The sequence below is a fragment of the Dreissena polymorpha genome, chromosome 14, assembly GCF_020536995.1.
Source record: "Dreissena polymorpha isolate Duluth1 chromosome 14, UMN_Dpol_1.0, whole genome shotgun sequence".
NCBI lineage: Eukaryota > Metazoa > Mollusca > Bivalvia > Myida > Dreissenidae > Dreissena > Dreissena polymorpha.
The window spans coordinates 5,649,116-5,670,944 of record NC_068368.1 but is presented as its reverse complement, the minus strand read 5'-3'; the positions used below and the strand labels follow the sequence as shown (position 1 = coordinate 5,670,944).

General features: G+C 34.7%; 1 protein-coding gene across 1 annotated transcript; it reads left to right on the top strand.

Moving 5' to 3' along the window:
* Nucleotides 1–202: 202 nt before the first annotated feature.
* LOC127858527 (cytochrome P450 26A1-like) lies at nt 203–21,698 on the top strand. Its single transcript, XM_052395732.1, is given in 7 exon segments — nt 203–595; nt 11,719–11,956; nt 12,245–12,424; nt 12,426–12,490; nt 17,349–17,601; nt 18,474–18,920; nt 19,706–21,698. Coding segments are annotated over 6 exon segments (1,506 nt in total). The 5' UTR covers nt 203–595; nt 11,719–11,755; the 3' UTR covers nt 20,066–21,698.
* The last annotated feature ends 131 nt before the right edge of the window (nt 21,699–21,829 follow it).

The window sequence follows — 21,829 nt, the reverse complement described above, 5'->3', positions numbered from 1 at the left end:
TTTTATATCTATCTAAGAAAATATGTGTTAGCGTGCCGTGTCAGCGTGACCTGAGGTAAACTTCGCCTTGTCGTTCACGCGCTCTTTTTCGATAACTTGTCGTGCAGTATACTTATGGTACGAAAAATCTGGTATCACTGAGCTGCTGTATCTACTTCATACAAACGAGGGCTGTGATCCAAATTGTGGACAAAAGGTGAAATATTGCTGACAAACGGTGAAGTATTATGCGGAATATTAAAAAAATTGTATCATGACACTGTATATTTTATTCATCACTGAAAGTTTATAGCTTTGAGATCTGTTAAATGATATCGTTGCGAAAGATGTACTTAATACGACTGCGTGGAATGTAGAACAAAGACGACGGATTTAAATTGTGTGTGTACGGTATGTGCGTTTCCAATATAGTGGCAGAAGTCTTTTTAAGTGTCTACATAATGCGTTGTGTTATTGAATGATACAGGAGCGGTCCTGCAACTTATAAGGTGTTTAAATATAAAACTAAACAGACAGCTCCACTGCCACCGCAGAGAGGAATAACGTTGGAATAATGAAACTCAACTCAGGCTGATTGAAATACGATCTTATTTAAGTAAGATTTAGCGTTTTTTTTAATATTGCAGAATCAGTTATTCTAACAGTTTTCTTTAAATATATTTTTTGTTATGACCACCATAGAGAGGAATAACGTTGGAATAATGAAACTCAACTCAGGCTGATTGAAATACGATCTTATTTAAGTGAAATTTGGCGTTTTTTTTAATATTGCAGAATCAGTTATTTTTACAGTTTTTAAAAAAATATTTTTTGTTAAGACCACCATAACAAAAACTTGTCGGAAATTATTTCTGAAGTATCACTTGAGGTGAGCAGAACGCAATTAATATCCGCGCCGCTGAGTTAATTATAATACGTTTTCTTGGGTTATTATCCGTCGCAAAAAGGCGTTGGGTTATACAAAAGTAGGCGGCCGTGTGTGCGTGCGTGGATGCGTGCTTCCGTCCGTCACATTCTTCGCAGTTTTACAGAACAATTATCTAAATGCGCTGCAGTGGATATTGTCATGGTTTCTAAATTGTATTACTCTTTAAGGCGTTATTATTTATTATTAAAATTACTTAAAAGCTTATATTTGCAAATTTATCAACATTTTGAATAATCTTATGATTTTCTATTGCGTTTTGTTGAAAATTACAAATAAAGCTTTTGTGCGCAGCTGCTATATTTGGCGTGCGATTTTCGCAAACGTTAAATTGTCTCCGAATAATGCAGCGCTAATTGTAAAGGTTTCGCTTTTTCGATTTTTAAAGGAGTTTTTGCGTTTTGTGTGAAATTTATATATAAAATATCTATGCGCAACACCTACATTATGGGCGGGGTTTTCTTCATAGTTTACATATATTTATAACATCAAAGTTTACATTGCACATTGGCAAAGCTTCGCAATAGTGGTTTATAAAACAACACAGACACTAAAATATTGCACATACAAGTTCGCATGCGCAACTATTCTTACGCTTTGCATGCCTTTTTCTAAAAAGTTGTACACAATACATATCTTTAAACAACAACAACAACAACAACATTTATTTCGGCAATTAAGCTACAAATAAGCTTCTAGCCTACAATTAGATAAAGCAAATGGTAATTCTTCAGGTAAAGATTGCTGTGATCTTTAAAGGGGCCTTTTCACAGATTTTTGCATGTTTTGAAGTGTTTCATTAAATGCTTTATATTGATAAATGTAAACATTGGATATACAAAGATCCAGTAAAAAAATCAATAATAAAATTTAAAAAAGGTAACCCTCAGCAGGACTCGAACCACTGACCCCTAGAGTCCTGGAGTAAAAAGTCTACCACTTAGACCACTAAGCCATTCTTCATGATACGATAACAATTGTATTATATATGCAATCCACGTAGTTTCCCACAATATAACGGCAAAAACAGAACTCTTCAAATTATTAATTCGTTTCGCGTTGCAACGCTTTATAATTTTCAGGTTTTTAAATCGTCAAAAGATGCATATAATGGCTATTTTAGAGCATGGTAAATGCTTAGTATTACTGTTTCATTACAAATATCATAACTAAAACGAAAATTTTCGAATCTGAAACAACTTTTTTCAATTTTGTCAATTTATCTAAACGTGAAAATGCCCCTTTAAGTGCTGCAGCAGGAACTGTCAAGTTTCAACAGTAACGTTATTGTTTAAAATTACGCATGCAATCTTCTGTGCAAAACTTCTCATTAATTTGTGAAATTAATGTGTGCACTTTTCTTCAGACTTTAACAGAAGGATTATTATCTCACAGAGCTGCAGCGCATATTTTTCAGATTTTGCAAGGTTTGCAACGGAAAAATATAGCGTTATAAAAAGGCATTAAGCATCGATATACATGTACATGTATATAGCCAAGGTGGTTGCCGAAGTAGGAAGGTAGTATACCTTACGCATTTTTTCTTAATTGGCTAACAATTCTGAATAAATTCAGAATAAAAAAAATGGTTTTAACAAAATATCGTATAAATGCATGGGCGTAATTTATATTGTTTTGGATTGTTGACACAGCATATTCGCTTTCCCTACAATATTTATGGTATTTTTTTATTGACAACATCGAGCCTTTACCGACACACTGATGATAATCAGTTGTAATTAATATACCTGCTCGACCTAATTTTAATCACACACTTTTATTTATAAATGCATGACATATTTCAACAAATGCATACATTTTAGTTGCATTCATTGTTTATGATTTTTAGTCAAGTATATAATCGGAGGAATGTCATTTGGTTTAGTGATGATTTAATTGTAGCAATATGTGAATACAAATCCGATTTAAAGCCAACCATAACGTTTATAGGCCATTAAGATAATCTTTTTTATCAGATAAAGCATACAGTTTACCACCTAACGATTATTTAGAGTTAACCTAATTGTATTCCGTTTAAAAAAGGCTATTTGAGATCACGGTCATTTGTATAAATATCTACCTTGTTGCAATGTTGGATTTCCGTGACTTATTGTTTTCGATGTCCTTTAAACATAAATAAAAATATACATATCTTTAACCCTACGGTGTTAATTTTAGCATACGATGTGCTTTCAGTGGATGTTTTCTAAGAAGCATATAATAATATATAATTATTTTTTGAATTTATAAACAAAATCTGTATAACTCCATGTACAAATGTTATTTCTATGACTTAATGTGCAGGCTAAAGAAATGAAAAAATGAACGAAGCTTACACGTCGAACAAACCATACATTTGTGGAAGGCTTATTTAACTGACATTTTTCAGCGAGATTATACGATTTTGTCAATTTTTAGGAATTTATATAAAATATGTAAAAAAACTTATTATATATATATTTCAATATAAATCAGAATACAAGTTAAGAAGAACATGTGTCGAAAATGCGAAATAAGCCAGGTATTTAATTCTGAATTCGAAAATGTCTGTACAGTCGAATTCGCCAGCATGTACATCATGCATGTACGATGTAAATTGACATTTAGTTTAACGGTTCATTTTAAATTTCTGCAACGATATATATTCATACGACACACGAACACTAACTCTGATCCTAATACAAAGACGAATGCTTCGGTTATTGTAGGGAAATTTGTATGAAATATCTTCGTCACAATCGGCTCGGGGCGCTAATTTGTCTTTGCTGCCTTTTATGAAATTCGTCTTTAATGTATAATTTTTCTTGCCTATTTTGTGTTAATGTAATATATTTTATCAATATATTACAATTTAACATAAATACAAAATCGTATAATCTCGCTTTAAAGTGATATTATGGGCATTTTTCACTGTTAAATTAAGCTGAAATTAATTAACAGGTCAAAAGAATAAGTTAAAATATGGTGACTGATCAATTATCTGCAACTCATCTTCTTCCAGTTGTTTATAAAAATATATATATTATATTCGATAGTTTACATGACTGGCGAGTCTTCTTTGCCGAAATGATCCGTAAAACAAAATAGTGTCTGTGTGTCGTATGAACAAATCTGCACTAAAACTCAATTTAGATTCACATCGTAAATCGAACTATTTCTGTCGTCAGTTGTCAAAACGAAAGTACGGTTGATATTCAAATGCATTATATTGTTTTAGTATGTTGATGCTGCATTAACAAATACAAGTGTATATGAAGTTAAAACACCAAAAATAAGCAACGGTTGCGATAGACACCTATAAATTGTTAGATGCAAATAATATCACTTTAAGCATGTGTGTAATTACTTATTCTTTTTATAGCTCGCCAATAACTTTGCACTCGCCTGCATGCATCAATATACATTGAAGGATCGTTACAAGATAAGTATTGATGCAAAGCATCAAAGGGCGTCGGGAATTTCAGTGTAAAAGGCACTCAATGAAGTTACATGGAACGATTTTTTTTACAGTAAATTTTAATATATTGGCCGATTATTTGAAACAAAATAGAAAAAGATACTGGTATAACCATTATCTATAATTTTGTGTTATAACCCCCAAATAACCATTATTTATGATGTTGTGTTATAAACCCCAAATAACCATTATCTATGATTTTGTGTTGTAACCCCCAAATATTTCATAGTTCATTTAATTTACATTGGTTTCCTTTTTTTTACTGGCATCCGTGTGCATTAATCGAACAGAACTGTGTAGGTTTAAAAAAACTGCTTCATCTTGTAAGCGTAATTTCATATTTTTCTCAACTTCAAGGGGAGATGATTCTGAACTTATTCTTACGTTGCTCATTTACGATATGGGTTGAGTACTCATTGAAATGAAAACACTGTAAAAGTTTGGAAAAAATGAATGAAAACTGTAAATTGCATAAAGAAGCTGCATTTCACAATACTTTGAAATTCAGTAAAATATCACAATAGATTTATTGCTCCAATATTCATCATTTTCAATAGGGTTCGAATAATACTGATATAAAAACACTTAACAAGTTTGGAAAGATTCAGACGAAAGTTTTGAAATCTTTTAAACAAGTGGAAATTGTTTATTTTGTCAAATTTTATAGAAAAAAAATCTGGACTTATTGTCCCTATGTTCTTCATTTTAAATGAGGTAAAAATGCTCATTGATATGAAGACACTGTAAGTTTGGAAAGAATCTGATGACAAATGTTGACATAATCACATAACCAAGCAGTTTTTCACTTTTATTTTTAAATTCAAAGATACATAATTCTGGACTTATGGTCCGATATTGCTCATATAGAGAGTTTGGGTTGGGTCCTCATTGATAAAAAACCTGTGCAAGTTTGGGAACAATCGGATGAAAATTTTGGACTTCGAAAAACGATTTAAAAATTTCTCAAATTCTAAGGAAGATAACTATGGACGTAATGATCGGATAATGCTAAAGGGCCCATACCACCTGGATAGTAATACGTGTCGCGCTTTGCGCTCTATATGTGGTTCTTAAAAAAACAAACTCCGAGGAGTGTTTTACTCTAGGGAAAAGGGGTGCTGGGACACAGCTCCTCCTTGATAAGCGGCTGCTTCCTTTATCGCAACTCATTGTTACAATCAATAATACGTGTCGCGCTTCGCACTCTATATGTGGTAGGGATAGTACTTAGGGCCTATGAAAGACAACCATAAAAATACATGGCTAATAGATGTTTTGTTTTCATTTATTTGTTAATATAAAAACACGTGTATTTTTTTTATAAGATATTTAAGTGATGTAAGAAATTTTAATTAACGTTGTCACCACGCGGCATCCATCAATTTTAATAAAAATGTCCGATTGTAGTAAAATGGATTTTAAAATGTCTACATAAAATAAATCTTTATTATATTTATTAACCTGACTGAAAAAAATTGTCAGCCGCCGAACTGTTCCGTTCGTGCCGGAACCCGGGATTGAACCGGGGGCCTTTAGATCATTGTTGCGTACACAACTTCAGTCTAACGCTCTCCCAACCGAGCTATTCCGGCTTAAATACTGCTATTTGGTGAAGTTGTGTATAGCGATCGTTATTAAATGTCTATTAATAAACTAATACATTGTACGTTTTCGTACCACTACAATATCGTACTACATTCATTCTCCACTAAACAAGCAAATTAGAAAAACCACACAATTAATATATTTTGATTATGTTTTGTTTTTATACAAAACCAGAAAGTTTCGCGTATTTGCCCAGTCCCTGTGATATTTCCCCTGTGATCAGTTGTGGATCAGTAATTAATTAAAACAATAAGCTTTGCATTATTGGCAATAAATGTTGTAATAAATGTAATAGGCACAACATTGAAATGCAGTACTTATTTACACTAATTTACACAAAAAATCACCACTATGCAAGATATTCTTAAAAAAATACATTGATCCGTAAAATAACTTCTCCTCCCATATGCGAAATAAAATGCATTGCATACTAGTCGCCGCTCTCCAGAGCGACGCCAACAACGAATAAATTAATTGCCCATACCGATTTTAAATACATATTTATCTTAGTAACAGTGCAAACTGGTGCAAAAAGTGCACGTACAAAACCGTCTGTAAATGTAGCAAACAATCAGTGCGCAAGACGTATGCTAATGATGGAGTTGACGTGTTCACGATTTATTTTTCGAGCTATTCATTACAGTTAAAGCAAATACAACGTGGCAGAAAATGCTATTTATTTGCAGCCAAATACTAGTAGATCCATTGAAATCGTGGCAAGCTTCCAGACGGTTCAGAAAAGTAGTGTCATGTGCAATGACACACGAATAAAAAGTGCAGCAGTTAATTGCATTCTGTCACAAGCAAATTGTAAATGTTTTATGAAACATTGTGACGGATTGCAATTTAATGTGCATGCAACAAAGTGTAAATAAGACACATTGCATAAGATTAACAGGTCTTATAAATGTTTACCGTTTAGAGGAAGGGCAAAAGAAGCGTACTAATAATCATAGTAACTCGACATTATATTTAAAGTGTTTAGTGGCCTTTGCTTTTGACACTCTTATTGTACGGATAAATCCCTAACTGTGAAAGGGGTTTAATGACAAAACCACAAAGAGGACATAAATAGAAATGTAAAACTATCAGAGCCATAATAATCAAATAATAGCATATGTTAAATTGATACAAATCGTTGAGAGGACATGCAGAGCACTATACGAATACATATAAGCCCTCCTCGGAAAAAAAGGGGTTTAATGCATGTGCGGAAAGTGTCGTTCCAGATTAGCCTGTGCAGTCCGCACAGGCTAATCAGGGACAACACTTTCCGTCCAAAGTAGATTTTTGCCAAGAAGAGACTTTTTGCAAACGAAAATTTCATAAAAGCACAAGAGTCGTCCCTGATTAGCCTGTGCTGACTGCACAGGCTTATCTGGGAGGACACTTTACGCACATTTATTAAACCCCATTTTCACAGAGCACGGTTCATATTTGATTTTCCTGTGGGACGACACTTTCCGCTTTTACGGATTTATTGTAAGTTTTGAGGAAGTCGGATCTACATTAAAAAAAAACACAAGCTAAGTCAAACGTGTGCGGACTCCATAAGCTAATCTGGGACGATACTCTGTAAGCTTATTAATACGACCGGTTTCCCAAGAAACTTGTTCATATTCTTTAACCCATTTATGCCTAGTGGACTCTCCCATTATTCTAAATTGGATCAATTTATTTCCAAAATTAGGGTTGTCTAGTATACTTATTTCTATATTTATACTATTTCTAATAGAAATCCCTTTAAGCTAACAGCGCAGACCCTGATGAGACGCCGCATCATATGGCGTCTCATCTGGGTCTACGCTGTTTGCTAAGGCCTTTTTTCTAGACTCTAGGCATACAAGGGTTAAATACGACCGGTTTCCCAAGAAACTTGTTCATATTCTTTAAATAGAGCTATTATACTTTTTTAGAATTAAAATAATTATATTTAAAAAGTAATAGCATACTTGTATATATTCAAGTTGGTCACAGAACCGTTTTTATCCGTTTGAAATAGCCTGTTGGAATATGGAGAGTAAGTTGGTTTCTTGTACCTTGCTCCACATACCATTTTCGAATAAGTAATAATGAACAGTTCATCATTCCTTTGTCAAGCATAACATATTTGTTAAAAAAATTAAGAAAATCATGCAAACAATTCTCAAGATTTTAATAAGTTATAATGATCAAGATCCTTATTTCTTATTCAAACCGAATAAAGAACTATGTTATCATTAAATAGAAAAAGTAGAAGTGTACTGCAATTAATATTTTTATACCCGGCCTACATTTACAATAATTTTCGTTTTATTTCTCTCGTTGGTTCATTGCGATTTATAATGTATAGAAAGAACATTACAGTTCCTTGTTAGATGTGATAAGGAATAAGGAACCAGTTCTGTATTCCTTATTCAAACTGAAAAAGGATTATCATTACATAAAACTAAGGAGAAGTATTTAAATTTATATACAACCTATATATATGTACATGTATACTGATGTTCATTATATGTGGTTCACTTTAGATCAATTGCATTGATGTTAAAGTAAAAAAATGCCAGTTCATTATTCGGCTTGAATAAGGAATAAGGAACCGCGAAAAGGGAACTGGACTTTAAATAAAAACAAACATGTTGAAATGTACAAGATTGCACTTTTATAACACATACATGTAAAATAATGTTATATGATTTAGGTTTTGTTGATGTGAAGTAAGTATTCGAATTTAAGCAAGAAATCCTATGCAAGCGCGAAGAAGAAACATGAATATGTAATACGTAATACATTAAGAAATGTATGCATTATTTTTCTTTAAAATCATATATAAAAAATTCTAAGCTTGAATAAGGAATAAGGAACTGTTCCTTATTCCTTATTCGAAAAAAGGAATAATAAACTACGAAAAAGGAACCAACTTACTCTCCATTGGTTGGATTACCATTCCAAAACGAACATCACCGGTACAAGCAGAGGAACCCTTTTTCACATGTTTGTAATTATTAAAAAAACGTTAAACTGCAGAATCAAATGTAAATTCATGTTGCACTTAGTAGAGTATTATATATAACTCTAAGACAATCCCTGAAGGCAAATATATAAGAAGTTTGGAAGCGGGTTTTTGCGTGATAAACTGCGTCATCCAAACATGTTTTAACTGAAAGAAAAGAATCCTGATTTTAGGTAAACGCGGAACTAAACATTAAGATTCGTTTACAATTTAGAAGACACGAAATAAATGCTGAAATCATCCTATAAATGTAATTACTCGAAACGTCAAATGGTAATTAAGATGAATTGGCTGTATTGTTATCGAAAAAACAAGAACGGATGTGCATGACTGGCGTCGTAAATCACTCAAAAAAAAAACAGCAAACAATTAATCTTCATCTTTCAACATAGTTTTTAAGGAAAGTTCAAAACAAAATAGTTCAAACAATTAAGAACACAACCCATATTACGTGTTTGTTTATTTGTTTAGTATAAATAAGCTTTATATAGCTGTTCGTTTTATTCTGCCGAGGAAGCATTGCTAGGCTGGTTATCAAAAAGTATCCCAGTTGCTCTAATCATCTTTGTTTTATAACATACTGTCAATGGATAAAATAAGGAATCATTCATTTTCGTTCAGGTAAAGTTTTTATTAAAAAATTTTGGTTCAATGTATTCTTCTTATCAGTCACACAAGTTGGTAGAACTGTGAATTTGCATCCTTTTAAAAACAAAAAAAAAACACGTTTCTTTTTAATGAATAAAACGTTAGAACAAACCATAGATAATTTTCGAGTTTACTGAAAAAGCTATTTAAGGTTGAAAGGCGCTGGTAAAGGATTATATTTACGGGAAGAGGCTGAATAGTTAACCTTACTAACCGGTCAAAAACACATAAAACTCTACAACATACGAAGTTCTTACAAAAGTCTGATTGGTTGAGATACTTATTTTATAAAAAATATGTTAATCTGTACGTGTGTACCATATGCCATGTTTGTGTATGAGTCGCTTGTTGACTTCTCTCAAAAACAATTATATATATTTTTTTTTTGGGGGGGGTGCGGTCATTTATAACAAGAGCTCTTTAGCACAAGTTCGTTCTTTAGCAAAATGTCGTTACTGTGCCGCGTCAAGTGAAAAGGGATCTTATGTCCAATTCACCCGGCGAAGCTCCCGAACAGCATTTTCAATCGAGCAGTCTGGTCAGCAGATGCAATGCCCGCTATGAAGTTACGCAAGTTTCCGTAGTCCCGTTTGCGGACACGGTAGACCCAGACCAGACTACACCCATGCGCAGCCTGATCAGGAGCTGCGCTGGTCGCAACTGGTATAAGACCCATTTACGTATGACGCGGATGAATTAATAGCTTTCCGATTCTCTGATGTTCGATTTTCAATCTGTCACAACACAGAGTTTCCATTGAAATGAGTGAACGTGGTTAGAAAAAGTCGAACTATTTATGTGGGCCGTCTGAGGGGGACACCTGTCTATAAACGTACTTACAAACACTTAAATGTAAATATTATCTCTTATTAAAGATGTAAACAATAAAATACCGCTCTCATAGTAGAAGTTGCATAATCGAATATACGAACGTTTTACAACTTACGTTGAACAAGAATACGTTTAATATACTGCATTACGTCTTGCAAGCTTGTAACATGCAAAATATGAGTCGTGCTCTGAGAAAACTGGGCTTAATGCATGTGCGTAAAGTGTCGTCCCAGATTAGCCCGTGCAGTCCGCACAAGCTAATCAGGGACGACACTTTCCGCTTTTATGACATTCTTCGTTTAATTGAAGTCTCTTCCTACCAAAAATCCAATTAAGGCGGAAAGTGTCGTCCCTAATTAGCTTGTGCGGACTGCACAGGTTAATCTGGGACGACACTTTACGCACATGCATTAAGCCCAGTTTTCTCAGAACGCGACACATATATACGTACTAAAATAAGCATGCTAGTATGTAGTGTTTGTTATGCAATATGCGCTATACGTAAATATCAGTTTATTGGAAAATACCGTGTTGCACTTATGTTTTTATGTACTGTTACATCAACGAATATATAATATTGAAAGGAATACAATTTTAAGAATGATTCTTTCAGGATTGTTATTAAAGCAATTTATATACATTTTCGCTATATATCATTTGGTGTCACTTGATCATTTTTATAGCGTTGTTTCTAATTAATACTACATAAATCATGTATATAAATGGTTATATTTACATACTTATCAATACATTAGCTCTACCATCCCTCTTCGCCAAAATTATATTTTTTCTCTTTAGGTATAGTGTTCATCAATCTCACCGTCTTTATGTGTAACAAGTTTCGAATTTTGTTTAACGAAAAAAACTATAATAGTTGCTTGTTACACTCACTCTTACGTAAAACACAGACCTAAACTTATAGTTTTCACTAATAATTTGGCACCTTGAAGTAAAGCAGGTGTAAAGACTTCGTCTTCACTATGTCTAATGTACTTTCAGGCGAGAAATAGTTTGTTTATACTTTTTGTGATATCCTTTAAGATAGCAGCTATTTGTTGTTAATGTATTACTATGAAATGTGTATCTCTTTAATTCACGATGTTTTTATACGTATTGCAATATGTTTACTTTATCGCAATTCTAATACGTCTCCGACGTATTGCCGCACCAATTTGCATTATCTAGCATTTACATAGTGTTTAAAAACTTGTATCAATTCGGCACATCTTCTGACGTGTTCTTCCCCTTTTCTTTTTACAGAAAACTGATTCAAGAACTGACCGCTCCAAAGCGTACCATGGAAGTGCTGACGACGTCATTAATGTCGTTATCATACGCCGTCACTACGTTGGTGAACTCTATGCTTGGCATTATACGGTTGCTATGGCAATGGTACATCGTCTCCAGGGTAGCGCGTGAGGAGTTTCCCGACCTTGCCCTTCCCCCGGGAGACATGGGCTACCCCGTCATAGGCGAGACCATTGACCTTCTCAAACATGTAAGCAGATGGTCATTGCTGAGTATTAATGTGTGTATTATTTTGTATAGCTTATAGCATGTGCATCACGTGTATCGTTTCTGAAACTAACATATCTGAAAGGTGCTTGTTCACTGTTTGATAATTTGACCAAAATGAAAAAAAAAATGTTGTAGATTTGCAAATTTTGTGAGCCATAATTTGTGTGTGCAAGAAACGCGTATTAAATCATTACATCATAGCAAAAGGAAAAACTCCAATATTTAGACTTACTATTATATATATGTAAATGATACTTACTGTCTCTAGGGAGCAGACTTTTACAACGAAAAATTACGTCGCTACGGCAACGTTTATAAGAGCCACTTGCTTCTCAGTCCATGCATCCGGGTTGTCGGTGCCGACAACGTGAAGAAGATTCTTATGGGAGAGAACACACTCGTGACCGCAACATGGCCATTAAGTACACGACTGTTACTCGGCAAGGGATTCTTTATCACAGGCGTCCGGTCACGTGCACAAAATACGAAGAAAGCACATGATGTATGCGTTAAGGTGAGACTCCGTTTTTATTTCGCATTCCAATTGTTTGGAGTCGGCATAAACCATAACAGAACCCTTCATGAAACGTCTAAGATATTCAAATATATCCGCAATAATATCAAATGGTCGTTTTCGGATATCCCGTGTTTAGCGCTTAAACCGCTGACTAGCATACACATCAGGGGTTTTCTGGTACCCGATTTTTTTTCTACGTAAGGAAAAGTCTGGGCCCCGTATAATCAACATTCTCAATTTGAGCCTTGTTCTGAGAAAACTGGGGTTAATGCATGTGCGTAAAGTGTCATCCCAGATTAGCCTGTGCAGGCACAGGCTAATCAGGGACGACACTTTCCGCATAAACTTGATTTTCGGTAAGGAGGGACTTCCTTGAAACGTAATATACCATAAAAGCGGAAAGTGTCGTCCCTGATTAGCCTGTGCGGACTGCACAGGATAATCAGGGACGACACTTTACGCACATGAATTAAGCCTAGTTTACGCGGCTCATTTTTTGAGCTCAACTCAGACGATGAGATTTGAGGTTCAACTCAGCTGAGTATTGAGAATGTCAGTCAGCGCACGGTACTCTCAAATCACAGCTCTAAGAATACGCACATATTCATCCTCAAACTCGGGGCTGAGTAATACTCAGAATAAAATAAAATGGGAACACCAAATTGAATATGATGATCGAACTCAGCTCAAAACTTGAAAACACACACACATAATTAAAAAAAATGGGAACACCAAATTGAACATGATGATCGAACTCAGCTCAAAACTTGAAAAAACACACTCAGATCTGTAAAAATGGGAACACCAAATTGAACATGATGATCGAACTCAGAAAAAGACGCACTCAAAGTTGGGTCAGAATATGGATTAGGATGTTATTGATGCAAGGTTAATTCAGTGCTGGAACCGAATTTTGAAGGCCTTTGCAAACAGTTTGGATCCAGATGAGACGCCACATAACGTGGCGTCTCATCAGGATCCAAACTGTTTGTTATTCTGATAGTATTCTCTGAAAACAATCGAAGAAAATGCTAATTTTAGAAATTCAGCAGACGACATTTTAGCAGACGACAAAGCATGCAAAGAGTTAAGGTCTCACTGAAATATCATTTGATAATACCGGCTTATTCAAGATGACAAGAATAAGTTTCTGTTACCTAAAAGAGATTTATAATCTATTGCTTACTATGCTAGTTTGTTATGTTGTCATATCATTCGTTTGCTTGGGTTCTAATTAATTTGTTTAGGGAAAAGTCAAGTACACTAACTGATGTGGAACATTTGTTTTCGCTAGTTTCTCGAGTGGCATTGCAACACAATCAACTTTGGAAAAAACGTCTTAAACATTGGTTCGCAATAGGGCCAACACAAGTTGTTTGTTTGCAGTTAAAACCAGTGTAGGTATGTTGGCAAAACCCTGTTGCAGGTTTTTTGATTATCAAAACCATACACATTTATATGGTGAAAAATACTTTCGAAAATAAGAAAATATATTGGAAAGTGGTTTTCTCCACTTGTTACATGTTCGTGTAAAAAAACACCCTCAATTTTGGTTGAAAAACTATTTTTTTACTCACCAATTGATTGGTTGGTGTTTTAAATCAATAATTTCACGTATATAACTTTAACCACGTTTTATTACTTACTGTTTTTTTTTAAATAAAATGCTGCAAAACATGTTCGACTTAGGACCAACTCAGCGAAAGAATTTATTACTTATAGTTCAAGAAACGAACAACATACATAGGGCAATTCGTCGGTTTGTGGTACAGAGCAAATGATTTGTAGAAGTATGGAAAGCAATTCGATTTTACATATCAAATATTTACCTCTCGACATTGCGGTTTAAGAGAAGAAAGTTTTCTCTTCGGCCTAAGACGGATTTTAAAAATGAAAACTTCCAAAAATATTCTTCTCTGAGACATCAACGCCCATCATTTGATATGAATTATGTAATATGTTCAACCTTAACCTGTAATACAAATTAGCAGTAAACCTGAGGTCTCCATTTTTTCATCTTTACATTTTTTGTACGACTCCTCGTTCGAATAAGTCCTTTCAAGTCCCACGAGTTTTGAATGTGGATATAAATCATTTCTGATTGTTTTCGTATTTGAACAACAAATGATTCAAATTAAATCCTTTAAACGATTAACGAGTTTTTGCGTAAATGTTGATGAATTGCTTTCTAATTTCGCATTAATGCAAAATAAATTGTATTGTTTTGTCTGTCTATCGCGATATTACACTTAAATATCTTTGCAGGCAGAGATAACCTATTTCGCAACGTTGTGAACTTGAACTCCTGATCAATGTGACAGAGAGGTCAGGGGCCGTCCATTAAGTATGTCACGCTTTTTTTACCATTTTTAATCCCCCCTCCCCCCATGTCACAAACTGTCACAAAATCTTGGACCCCCCCCCCCCTAAAGTACGTCACAAACTCACACTTTCGAACATATTTTTTTTTAAATTAAAACCTATTTCAAATTGAATCTTAAACACGATTCACTATTAAACCGTATTAAAATCTCACTTAAAAGAACTTCCACATTATTAAAATGACTTACATACTAGAATAGTTAATTGTCAACAGTTGTCACGGTGTTTCAGTGAATAACATGTTAAATTCAAAAATGTTCACTGTGGACATCATCCATACATGGTGAAGTGTTCATCCATAGTTACTACTGGCATCAATGAAAAAATATCCATTTGTAAACCTCTAATAAAAACGAAATTATAATTTAGATTTTCTTTCAACCCTTTACTATCTAAAAAATGGAACAGTCCAATATATTATTTCGTCATTTACTTATGAAATCTGCGTGGAGGTTTTGCCAAGGTGCCTATTTAAAATTCGAACAACACATTCAGGAGATACGCAATTCGTCTTATTTTGATATAAAACTAATTCAAATGTTTCACAATTTTTTGGAAAATTGTTTTTAAATTCTACTACGGAAATAATAAATAAATTAAAAGTATTTTTTCAAATAAATGTGTGACATCACACATGGCCTGACCCACCCCCTCCCCCATGTCACAAACTGTCACACTTGCTTACACCCCCTCCCCCCACCTGGAGCGTGACATACTTTATGGACGGCCCCACAGGGAAAACTGGGCTAAATGCTTGTGCTTAAAGTTTCGTCCCAGATTATCCTGCGCAGTTCGCAGATGCAAATCAGGGACGACACTTTCCGTCTTAACTGGATTTTCGTTGAGAAGAGACTAACTTTAAAAGGAAAATACCACAAAAAAGGAAAGAGTCGCGCTGATTAGTGGATTACACAGGCTTATCTCGGACGACACGTTACCCACATGTATTAAGCCCAGTTATTAAAGAAAGAGGCTCAGTTATGTCTAGATTTGTTGTTTTAAATATAATAAGAAGAATATGTTTTACACGACATACACTTGCTATATCAACGTTTACAACCAGGAGTTGCATTAAGCTTTAAAGGGGCTTTTCACAGAATTTGGCATGTTTTGAAGTTTGTCATTAAATGTTTTATATTGATAAATGTAAACATTAGATCTAAAAAGCTCAAGTAAAAAAATAAAGAATAAAATAAAAATAAAAAAAGTAACCCTCAGATGGGCTCGGACCACTGACCCCTGGAGTCCTGGAGTTAAACGTCTACCACTTAGACCGCTCGGCCATCCTTCCTGATACAAGGAATGATGTATTTTATACATTATATAAGCAATACTCGTAGTTTCACAAAATATAACGACAACAACAGAACTCTCCAAATTAGTCATTCGTTTAGCGTTGCAACGCTTTATAATGTTCAGGTTTTAAATCGTCAAAACATGCATATAATGGATATTTTAGAGCATGGGGAATGTTCAGTATTACTGTGTCCTCACAAATATCATTACTTAAACGAAAATTTGCGAATCTGAAACAACTTTTTTCAATTTTGTCAATTTACCCAAACGTGAAAAGGCCCCTTTAACGTAGGCGGATGATTCATACAAATATTATGTCGATTGTATTTAAGTCAACATTAAAACTTCAGCAAGTAGCTGGTTGATACTAAATACTTCGTCAACATGGTAAATAACCTGCCTAATGGGTTTTCATTGTTAAACTAAAAACACAACACCAGAATGATCATTTGTCAAATGGCTGAGACTGAATGCATTTCATATGTATTTGATTAGTACAAATATTTTGTATGTTGTTATAAAATTATTAAATTTGAATATAGTATTGAAAGCCAGGGGTCGTATTCCAGAAGCATCTTAAGTTATATTTTATTCTTATCCTATAATTGGGAAATTTTCATTAGTGTTTCATTTCCTATTGCAATAGTTTGGCTTCAAGAATTACATCACAATAACATCATTATGTCAATGTTATTTTAGGAATACCAAAAGAAACATGTGATTCCTTATCTAGTAAAGAAATACAAAACATTGTTATTTTGAACTTAAGTGGAATCATTTAAGAAATGACTTAAGATGTTTCTGGAATACCACACCAGTTTATATTTAATGCACGTTTAACAAACGTATTGTCTTTAAAAGATACATTAATTCAGATGCGTGGATTATTGAGCAACGCTGGATTAAAAGTTGAAGATCAATTAAGTACTTGTTAACACACCAGTTAGTCCAAAGAAGAAATTAAGATTTGATTTTCTCTTCTGATTTAAAAGCACTTAAGCGATCTTGCACATTTTGTGTGTGTTTATGTACATGGCTTATCAACGGAAGAGGACATAATCATCTTTCAATTCCAGACGTGATCAATCTGAAGGAAAACATAGAAAATGAGATGAAAACCATATTTAATGTTCAACTATTTTAGTTCAATTTAAGCCAAACTATTTTTTTGTTTCAGTCGCGAGACGCTTGAAGGGATGATCCCATTCATTAAAACTTGCGTAACGTCCGTTCTGACAGATTGGAAGTGCAGACGAGATATAGTAACCTACCCAGAATGCAAGCAGATGACGTTTAGGATTGCGGCGGGCGCACTGATGGGCATTGATCCAACCGAGAAGAGGATTGGCAAAATGCACGAGATGTTTGTGGACTTTATGAATAGTTTATTTACAATACCGGTGAACCTTCCTGGATTTGGGTTTCGGAAGGTAGGTGGCTCTTCAGAATTGTTAAACGTATAAATCTTCCTTCAGAAAACCAATCAATAACTTCTGCATGAAAATTGGATATTAAATGAGCACTACTTACATCTCAGCTATAAAGATGCTCCTTTCAAAAGACGGACAGCTAGCTTGGCAGTTGTTGGACGCACAATTGAAAAAAATTCACTCGACATGCTGTTTCTGTAAATGCGTGATTTCCCCGAAGTATTATTTTGACCAAAGAGTATGTACACGACCTTCAAAATTTGGCAAAAATAATTTATTTAAAAAAATCAGCAATCTTATTGCCCTTCATATGCACACATTTCATGACAGTCAATTGTAAACTATAAGTTATGCAAAACAAAATTTACAAAAGGCATTAATTCCTTTTTCAAAAAATAAGTTATGATTCTTGTAATCCGCAATTTTTCTTAAAGTCGTCTATCATTTTATAAAGTTTCATTTGAATCCTTTTTCAGGAGCGATCTGCACAATAAAATTCACGTAGTGATTGGGTTAAGCGCAATAGACATACCAAGGACAATAACTCCGAAAACAGAGCTGTAAATCTTGCATTCTGCCTTTCAACACAGTTTTCAATGTAGATCTATGAAGTTATAAAGTATTAAATTCTTCAATTGTAGTTGAGTGCACTAGAACATTGACTGACAGCAATAACTATAAACATTATTAAGAAATAGTTATTATACTCTTACTTTTTTATATAGCCCTCCATCAATATATGAGTTTTCATGTGAAGCCTGTAAATAATTGTCCAGTTATACTTTGTAGCGTTCGGTTTTGATAGAGTAAAACATGCTCTGAAGTAGTGTCCTATTTGTTTCGATACATACAATAATTATATTTTCTGACAGGGATTGAAGGCGAAAAAACAGCTACTCGCGATTCTCCGCGAGGTTATAGCGGATGTACGCAAGGGGCCTTATACCCCAGTGATGATGTCCTACTTTAAATCCAGCGAAACCATGGGCGTCGACCCAGAGGACGATTTACTCGAGGGCGTGCTTGATGTGCTCTTCGCTGGTCACGAGACGCTGGCGAGTACGACCACGAACTCCGTCATGTTTCTAGGGCAACGGAAAGACGTCGTGCAGAAATTACGGGACGAAATCAGGCATACATTGTGGACAGATCAGAACGCTATGGCTGCCGGTGACGGGTGCGATTGTTCAACGGAGAGACTGACATTTCAGAAGATAAATGAACTCAAGTATTTGAACAGCGTCGTCAATGAGGTGCTGCGTCTGTGTCCGCCTGCCGGGGCTGGCTTCCGGAAAGTGCTGAAATCCTTCGAGCTGGGGGTAAGTGGTACTTGTATATTTTGCTAATTAATTATGCAGATAAAAAATGTTTGTACTACTGCGACTGACCGGGAGTGTTGTCACGGATCCAGTTGGTTATGTGAATAGCATTATTGCAAACAGTTTTCATAACGACAGGTCGAAGTTTATGAAAAGCATTATTGCATACAGTTTTTTCTATCGACTAGTCGAAGGTTAGACGTGATCGTGTTTTACTATGAATACGTTTTGTCATCATACATGGTGGTATTGTACCCACCCTGCTTTAACGTTTAATTACATATTGAAAAATATGAACATTATAAATATTATTTAAATTGACCATGCGAAAGAGCGTTTTATGCCACATGCAGTCGGCGTATCTCCAGACCAGCCAGCGCACCAGCGCAGTCTGCTCTTGAGCTACCTTGCCATCTAATGAAAACAAAAACAGTGAGTGCCTTTATAGATAGCGTAGCTCCTGACCAGACTGCGCGATTGCGCGAGCTCGTGTGGAGCAAATTTGGCCACATAAGGCATAAAACCCATTTTTGCACGACGCGACGTAAATACCAAAAGGCCAAAACCCCTGTTTACAAGTATTGCATATTGTGTTTACGAACATTCTTGATCCACACATTTTTTCACTTCATATGCATTTATAAAAATTCGATAGAAAAAAAGACACGATAAGTCGGTTTAAAAAGAGGATGTCATAATCAACAATTTTTGCATCAAAGAGTTAAAGCAAGTAGTGTCATTCAAGAGAGTTCTGTGAATACACGTCTGATTTGTGTGTCCTGTAGGGGTTCCTGATACCAAAAGACTGGATTGTCATGTACAGTATCCGGGAAACGCACTACACATCGCCTCTCTTTGAAAACCCTGCTGATTTCAACCCAGACCGGTGGACGGATATCGACGCGGCCTCGTCCGACGGTAATAAACAAGCAAGGTTTCACTTCCTGCCGTTCAGTTACGGAGCGCGCGGATGCATAGGAAAAACTTATGCCCAGATGGTGTTGAAAATCTTCATAATAGAATTAGTTCAGCAATGTGAATGGCAATTGTGCAACGACAAACCGGAAATGAGGTTTTTCCCAGTTCCCGTCTCTACCGACCATCTTCCCATCGTTGTGATGACGCGCACGGAAACAGTTACGTGAAAACAAAGTGCAATAAAACAATTATTAAATGATTCATATAGCCAGTACAATTATATAACTAACAATTTGTGCATATAGGGATATTTTTTTCCCACATGCTTATTTATACGGACTAAGATAGCTTTCAATTAAGGTGTGTTTGAATACGCACGTTTGAACATCTATTCCTTGGCGCGAAAGCCTTCACGAATGGAGTTTATGCAAAACAGGTATAAATATATAGGACTATATTTAGGATTACGAAGAGGGCAATAACACGTGTGTAAAGCATTAGCATGTATATTTGCTTGGATAAAACATCGAGTTGAACTATGTGTTACTCTCATTATTGTCACCTACCGGTGAAACCGGAGGGGACTTATGGTTTGCGCTCTGTCCGTCAGTCCGTCACACTTTTCTGGATCCTGCGATAACTTTAAAAGTTCTTAATATTTTTTCATGAAACTTAAAAAAACATGGATAGATGGCAATATGGGGATTATGCACGTCATTTCATTTTGTTCCTACGTCAAGAATTCTGGTTGCTATGGCAACAAATTAAAAAAAATCTGACAATGGTGGAGTTTCACCGGTAGGGGACAATATATATTGCTTGGCAATCTCTTGTTAATATTATAACTCAGTTTAATGTAACCATGAATTGTGTTGACCCGCCACCAGGAGATGCCAGGTTAGAAGATTGGTTTAAGAAGCGATGGGATCTATCATTATTGTCTTTGATGTGGAGCCCTTCTATACAGAAATCAACGTCCTCTCGTACGTTGAATTATATTGACACGGATGACGTGATTCGTAATAACTACGTCTTTAAAAAAAACATTTCAATGTCTGATTCTTTCTAGGTTTTTGCATATTCACGAGACTCGGTTTGTTGTTATCAGATTTATAATGTATTTATTATTTGTTATTAGGCATGTGCCATTGAATTGCTAAATATCTATGTGTGAACCTTTCACGAGGTTTTACGTTCCCGTTGAATATATTTTATTATCCTCGTGGTGAGTGTGGGTCGAGGGCATCCACTCCACACCGTACAGAGTAAACGAATGGTATATTTCATAAAACAACATTCAGATGTACATGTAAACAACATTAACTTTTACATAACATTGCAAACAATATTTTGGTTTCAGTCATGCACGTAGGCAATATTAGATAAAATATATTTTAATAATTTTACCAACTTTTTTAATTGTTATTTTTGTTTTAACATATTTTATTTAACTTATTCTGAAGTAATATTCTAAACATATACTAAACTAAGAAATATTTTCTGAACTCCGTAGTAAACGGTTTACCTAAAAAATATGCTGTATAGAGTCTTGAATGGACCTGTCATTTGAACATTCTTATTAGCACGCGATGACCCTGTTACATAGAGTAGTTTGCTTTCCTGGAACATACCGGTGAACGATGGGCCAACCTGTTTTAAGTGTTCAACACGTTGTATTATTTTTATTTTATAACTGTAATGTTTCTGTTATATCTTCTTATATACATAATATTATGTTTTGGTGATTTCCTTGACCATGTACCGGTGATATAGATGTAAATGGTTATTTTATACATGTTATTACATTGATCGCCATTATCAATTATTGACATACAATTATAATAAATTTTGTTAACATTACTTTTATTTGTGTTGTTGCTTATTTTATGTCACTGACTGATTTCAAACTAAGCATACATTTTGATATCTGTCAAACACCATTTTCGATCTTAAGTCCGAGACACAAGCTATATTAGACATATTTTAAACTA